At 26.7% G+C, this 7,577-nt stretch overlaps 1 protein-coding gene across 1 annotated transcript; it reads left to right on the plus strand.

Moving 5' to 3' along the window:
• Positions 1-212: 212 nt before the first annotated feature.
• Positions 213-4,247, plus strand: K444DRAFT_530070 (uncharacterized protein; the record flags this gene model as incomplete). Its single annotated transcript, XM_024874872.1, has 3 exons — positions 213-320; positions 3,636-3,678; positions 4,138-4,247. Coding segments are annotated over 3 exons (261 nt in total), but the record flags the coding sequence as incomplete, so codon positions are not given.
• Between the last annotated feature and the right edge of the window lie 3,330 nt (positions 4,248-7,577).

The following is a 7,577-nucleotide window of genomic DNA, read 5'->3' on the forward strand; positions in this document are numbered from 1 at the left end:
ACTATTATTCTCTTTCTTCTATTAATAAAACCTTAGCTAGAATTAGTTAAACTAAAATCTTTATAAAGCTTAATATTTATTAGGCTTTTTATTATATTTATATAAACTCTAAATTAGAAGAATTAATAATATTCTATATATATTATAGAATATATAAATATAAGATTTTATTTCTTAAATTAATTAATAAGCTAGTTATTTACTAATATTATATAAATAATATTCTATTTAATTATCTTAAGAACTTTTATATAGCTTATTTTAATAATATTCTTATTTATTTTAATAATAAGCTAGAATACGAACTTTATATAAAGAAAGTTATTTAATATATCTAGAATATAGGCTTATAAATAAATATTAAGAAATATAAATTTAATATTATATATATATAAAATATCTTGGCTTTATTATTTCTATAAATAGTATTAAAATCGATTTCAAAAAGGTTATTAGTATAAAGAATTAGAAAGCTTTTCGAACTATTATAATTCCCAGATACCAGATGCCTTCTAGATATATATAATATAGTTGCCTTATTAGGGAAATATACTTGGAATATACTAGAGATATTTAGAAGGCTAAGCCCCTTCAGGACTAGTATATTATAAAGTATATATATTCCCTTAAAGCCTCCTATATTCTAGTTTTTCCTTTCTTAGCTTTAAATCGTTTTTATAAGAGACTTTTTACCTTACTTTCCAAGCCCTAAATACTATACCCGTAATAGTATTTAAAGCTTATTTCTTTTAATTCTATAGAGGATTTCAAATAAACTAATTTAGAACTATTAGAAATATAAATACTACTAAAATAATAGAACCTTAGAAATATAAGTAATAAACTCCAGAATGATAAAAGCAAAAAGCTTTAGAGCCTTTAGAGAAATCAGGTATTTATACCTTTATAAATATATACTAGTAGTATATTAGAAACCCTTCCGAAAACCCGAAAATCGAAGAATCTCGAATAAAGGCTATTCTTTAATCAAGTCCTAGAGTAATAGGCACCTATAGGCCAGTAACTTAACTACTACCCTCAAGCCCTATCTTATAACCTTATAGGCCCTATATATATATTAGTAATAAGACTGCCAGAAAGGATATAGTAGAGGAAAAGTATAATAGGTCAACTTCCCAGGATACTATATAACCAGGAACTATATTAACTTCTACTAAAGCTTCCGGTAAAGCTCCTACTAGTTCAGGTCGTTCCGTTAGCGGCCCTTCTCGAACTAAATATCCCGTTAGTATTTCTAGAAAATTTATAAACAAGTCTATAGAAATAGAACCCTCTGCTTTTATTATAAAGCTTCTAGAGACTAAAGACTATATTACTACCGGAGAGTTATATAAATAGGCCAAGGAACCCGATATCTTATTCTTAGATATTAATATTATTATAAAGAGCTACCGGAAAAATATCTAAAGAACTATTTTATATAAGAATACCTATAGTTATAATAAAGCTATTCTCGAGAATACCAAGCTCTATAATACTAAGCTCGAGGATAAAGTCAAATGCTATATGGCTATAATAGATCGGCTTATAATAGCTCTAACTGCTTCTACTCTATCTGCTCCGGCTATTCTGAACCCTTCTTAAAAGAATTCCAAACTATCTTCTACTTATTCCCGTCCAGGATCCCCTATATTTTATATTTCTTTTAGAAGTACTAGAATTACTAAGCTCCCAGATCCAACTTTCTTTACTAGAGATTATACTATCTTTAATAACTGGCTAGTTCAGATTAAGAATAAGCTATAAGGAAATACTAATTTATATTCTTTAAAAAATCTTAAGATTATTTATATTTCTAGTAAACTTACTAGTAATACTCTTATTCTAACTAACTCTTATATAAATAAAGATAGTCCGAATTAGTACTATTAGCTTTTAGAGTTCTACTTCTATCTAAAGGAGCTATATTCTAACCCTAATAAGATATAGAATACTTACTATAACTTTAGTAAGCTTTATATATATTCTAGTTAGATATTCCAGGAGTTTTATATTCTCTTCTTATAACTATCTATAGAAAGTAATATTAGTTTTTAAAATATTAAATATAAACTAAATAAGAAACTCCTACCAAAGTTCCAGGAATCGGTATATATATACTATAATAATTCTTCTATTAATACTACTCGCTTTACTTAGTACTATACTACTAATAATTAATAGATTAAGGCTATATATAAAAAGACTAAAAAGTATAAGAAAACAGGAGCCGGTCTAGCCAAGTTTACTCCCGGTACTATATTCTTATATATTCCTAAAAAGGAACCCTAGGAGCCTATATCTACTACTCTAATTAAATATATACCTTTATATAAATACAAGTAATACCCTATAAAGACTAAGGATCTCTTAACTATTAAATACTTTAATTATAATAAGTTCGGCTACTATACTAGATATTGCTTATATCTATATAATAAGGAAACCAAAATAGCTTTATCTAGGATTAAGCCAAACCTGGTTCCTATTCCTTTAGAAGAACTATATAGTTCAGTTTCTGAATCTAAAGAGAATTCGGAAAACGAGTACTCCTAAAGAAAGTCTTTACTTTAGGGGCTTATAGTATGGATTTGGTAGAGATTAACTTGACTCGTCTAATAAGAGGAAATACTCTTATAATACCCTATACTATTAGTATAAATAGATTAGGAATCAAGTCTTTTTCCCTTATTAATACTAGAGCCAATAGTTATACCTTTATTAATATAAAGCTTATTTAGCTTATAAAGTAATTCTTAGGAATAGAACTATAACTTCTTTTTTTTACCCTATACTATATACGGTTTTAATAGAAAGTTAGTTGAGTTTACTAAGAAATATATAGAAGTCTTATTTCTAATTAATAAACGAAGTATTAATATACCTATAATTATCCTAAATCTTGGAAATTATAATATTATCCTTAATAGAAAATGGATAGTATATATTAATATTCTAATTAACTATAGAAGATATAGGCTTATATAGCTAAAAAAAAAACAAGCCTAAATCTATATAATTCGGTTTTATTATTAGTATTTTATAGTAATAGCTAGAGAAACAACCTAATAAAAAGTATTAAAAGGATACTAATTAACGAGATTTTATTATAAGCTATTTCTGGAAATCTTTTATTCTAAAGCAGTCTTCCTTCTTTTAGACTAATTAGAGGGAATTATATAATACTATAGAAAAGGAGCTTCTATAGCCTAATTAAGATATAATACCCAAGTAAAAGCCAAAGAAGCAGAAAGAAATCCTTAATAAGAAGCAAATACTAGATCTAGCTATTCTTACCTCTATAGTATTTAACTATATAGCCAAGAAAGAAGAGAATATTATTGGCCGAATCTCTATTTATAAGATTAATAAAAAGCTTAAAACTCGGGAAAGAGAAGCTATTCCTGACCCAGAAGATTAATAACCGGGAGAAATAGAGCTTTAGTAGCTCTAGAGAATATTGCCTCCGGAACTTAAGGAATATACCTCTATTTTCTCTAAAAAAAAAATCTGATATCCTTTCCCCCTATAGATTATATAATTATAAGATTCAGATTAAAGGCCTAAAAGAAACTAAGAATATTAGATACTAACCTCTCTAGTAATAGTCTATTTAAAAGCTTCTAGAAATCAAGTATTTCTTAGAAAATAATCTAGCTAAGGGCTTTATTAAAGCTAGTTAAGCTTCCTTTATTTTACTAGTTCTTTTTATAAAGAAAGCAAATAGAGGTTTATACTTTTATATTAATTTCTATTATCTGAATAATATTATCCGGAAGGATTAATATCCCCTTTTACTTATTAATAAGACTTTAAATTAATTATCTAAAGCCAAGATTTATACTAAATTAGATATCTATTAAACTTTCTATTATATAGCTATAGACCCGGATTCTCAGGAGCTAATAATATTCCGTATTTACTATAGAAGATATAAATATAATATCTTCTGGAAAGGCCTTATAAATGGCCTGGCTATATATTAGTACTATATAAATAATATATTCTTTAAATATCTAGATAACTTTTATATAATATATCTTAATAATATTCTTATTTACTTAGAGGATCTAGTAAAATACGAATAGTATATATAAAAAGTATTAGACTATTTATATCTTACTAGCCTTTAAGTAGATATTAAGAAATCGGAATTTAAAATTATATATATAAAGTATTTAGGCTTTATTATCTCTATATCTAGTATTAAAATAGATCCTAATAAAGTTAAAATAATATATAACTAGTAACCTCTAAAGACAGTTAAGAGTATATAGTTTTTCCTCGGCTTTTATAACTTTTATAAATACTTTATTAGAGAGTATAAACAAATTACTAGATTCCTTATCTTATTTATAAAAAAGAATATTTCCTTTAAGTAGTCCGAATAATATTAAAAGGCTTTTACCTGCCTAAAGGAAGCTATAATTTCTATCTCAGTTCTATAATACTATAATCCAGATCTGTCTATAATAGTAGAAATAAATATATCTAAAAGAATAATTATTAGCCTATTTTTTTAATAAGACCCAGAAACAGGCCTTTGGTATTCTATAGCTTATTTTTCTAAAACTATACTCCCGGTAAAGCTCAATTATAATATATATAACAAGGAGATACTTACTATAGTATAAGTACTAGAGGAATAGAAAGCTGAGCTAGAGGGCCTTTAGGATACTTCCTTTAAGATCTATTCTAATTACTATACCTTAGAATACTTTATAACTACTAAGAAGCTCTCTTCTTAATAAGCTAGATAGGCTGAGCTCTTATTCTACTATTACTTCAAGCTTATATATTGTTCTGGAAAATCGAATAAGTAAATAAATACTTTATTACAAAAACAGGATAAAGTAGATACTTAAGGCCAGATTAAGGAAAAGCTATAAACTCAAGTACTTCTCTCCAGAAATAAGGTTAATCCGGAGATTATCTATAATTTATAGCTTGTAGTAATACTCTATAAAGTCGGCTTACTTAATCCGGAATTCGGCTCTAAAAACCAAATATATACTAAAGACTTTCCAGAAGGAAATATCCCTATTAGAAGTATAATTCTCCTAGAAAAAAATATTATCTTAGAAGCTTTATTAGTAGATTCTACTATAGTTACTTCTATAGAAGTACTATTAGAAGCTCCTATCGAGTATAGCAGCTTATAACTTATAAATAAGATCCTATAAGATAATTATATATTACCGGATCTAGAAGAGCTATATATAATAGCCCAAGCTAAAAGTAATATCTGAATACTATAAAACAGCCTCCTTTTATACTATAGAAGACTCTATATTATAGAGAACGAAATGACTTCCGGGCTATCTTTATAAACTGCCCTAATTCGTAAAATATATAATAAACTCCTTTCTAGATATCCTAAATATATAAAGCTCTATTAGCTACTAAAGAAGTAATATTACTAGCTATCTATAGGCAAGAATATTAATTAATACTATAGTAATTACTATACTTATAGAAGATTATATATATCTAGAGATAAGAAGCCTGGTTTGCTTTATTTCCTTCTAGTTTCTAATTGCCCCTAGTAATATATTACTATAGACTTCAAGAGCTATCCAGAAAGCAAATCGGGCTATAATATAGTTATTATATTTATAGATTACTTATTTAAATACCTAATTATAATTCCTATATAAGATATAATTATAGCTAAGTAGCTAGTACTCCTGTTTTTACTCTATATAATATATTAAGTAGATATTCCAGAAATAATTATATTAGATTAAGGACCCTAATTTATATCCGATTTTTGGAGTGAATTCTATATAAGAATCGGTACTAAGCTCAAGCTCTTAATAGCTAATTACCTTCAAACGGATAGATAAACGGAAATTATTAATTAGTATTTTAATTAGAGATTATATTCATATATTAACTATTATTAGGATAACTGGGACGAATGGATTACTATAATTAATTATTAATAAGCCTCCCTTTAATATAAAACTATTAGCCAGTTCCTATTTATAATAGAAAAGGGCTATGAACCTTATACCTCTTTAGACTAGAACTCCCCTATTAAAGCTAGCTTACTCAAGGAGAAGCTAAATAGGAATAAAGCTAAAGTATTAGTAAATCGATTATATGAATTATAGCAACTTGCCCAAGGCTATATAGAATAAGTATAGGAATGATATATAGTATAAGCTAATAAATACTGCCGTCCGATCGATTTCAAAGTCGGGGACAAAGTATAGATTACTATAAAGTACTAGAAATCTGATTATCCAAACCGGAAGCTAGGAAACCAAATAGAGAGCCCATTTGAGATTCTAGAATAGTATAGCTACTTGTTTCTTCTAAAGCTACCGGAAACCATAAAGATATATCCAGTTTTCTATATAGAGAAGCTACGAAAGGACCCCCAGAATCCTCTACCAGGTCAAGCGAACCCGGAACCGCCCCTATTAGTACTAGAGGATAGCAAATAAGAGTACGGTATTAAACGGGTTATTATAGTCAAGCTAGTAAGGAATAAGCTGAAATATAGAATCTAGTAGGTTGGTTGGGACAAAGATCCAGAGTAGTATCCAGCTTTGGTACTAAGTAATAGCCCTCTGGTTTTATAAAGTTTCTATAATAATAATATTAATATACCAGGATCTCTATAAAACCTGTAATACTAGCTAGATTATACAAAAAACGAGACTTGTCTAGAATCATACGGAAATAATAATAAACCCTCCTAAGTTATATATTAAAGGTACTGGCCTTTTATATATAACGTCTATATCTGAGATACTAGTTCACTTTGGGAAGGAGAATAATACGAGATTAGATAGATTAACGGTTTTTACGAAGCTCGGGAACGAGCTTATTTCGAAGGGGGAAGTAATATTATAATTCCCAGATATTAGATGCCTCCTAGACGTATATAATACGGCCGCCTTGCTAGGGAAGTATGCTTGGAATATACTAGAGATATTTAGAAGGCTAAGCCCCTTCGGGACTAGTATACTATAGGGTATATATATTCCCTCGAAGCCTCCTATATTCTAGTTTTCCCTTTCTTAGCTTTGAATCATCTTTATAAGAGACCTTCTACCTTGCTTTCCAAGCCCTGAATACCGTATCCGTAATACGAACTATAAAAGAAATATAAGCCTTACTAGAATTCTATAACTTTTATAAATAATTTATTTATAATTATAATATAATTATTAAGCTTCTAATAAATCTTATATATATAAATATTTCCTTTTTATTTAATAAGATTTATTAGAATATATTTAAGGAACTTAAAGCCCGTTTTATATTATTAGACTTATTCTATTATTATAACCTAGAATAATAATTAATAATTGAGACTAATACCTTAAATAATATTATTACTAGTATTCTTTTTTAATAATATAAGAACAAGTAATATTCTATAATATTTTTCTTAATAATAATAATATTTATAAAATATAATTATAAGATATATAATAAAGAAATATTTATTATTATATAATTTTTGAATTAATAATATCCGGAATTTCAAAGAATTATTTATTAAATCCAGATTTATATAAATTATTATATATTAGAATATTTTATAATAATAAAAAAGCTTA

This window comes from Hyaloscypha bicolor (assembly GCF_002865645.1).
Source record: "Hyaloscypha bicolor E unplaced genomic scaffold K444scaffold_86, whole genome shotgun sequence".
NCBI lineage: Eukaryota > Fungi > Ascomycota > Leotiomycetes > Helotiales > Hyaloscyphaceae > Hyaloscypha > Hyaloscypha bicolor.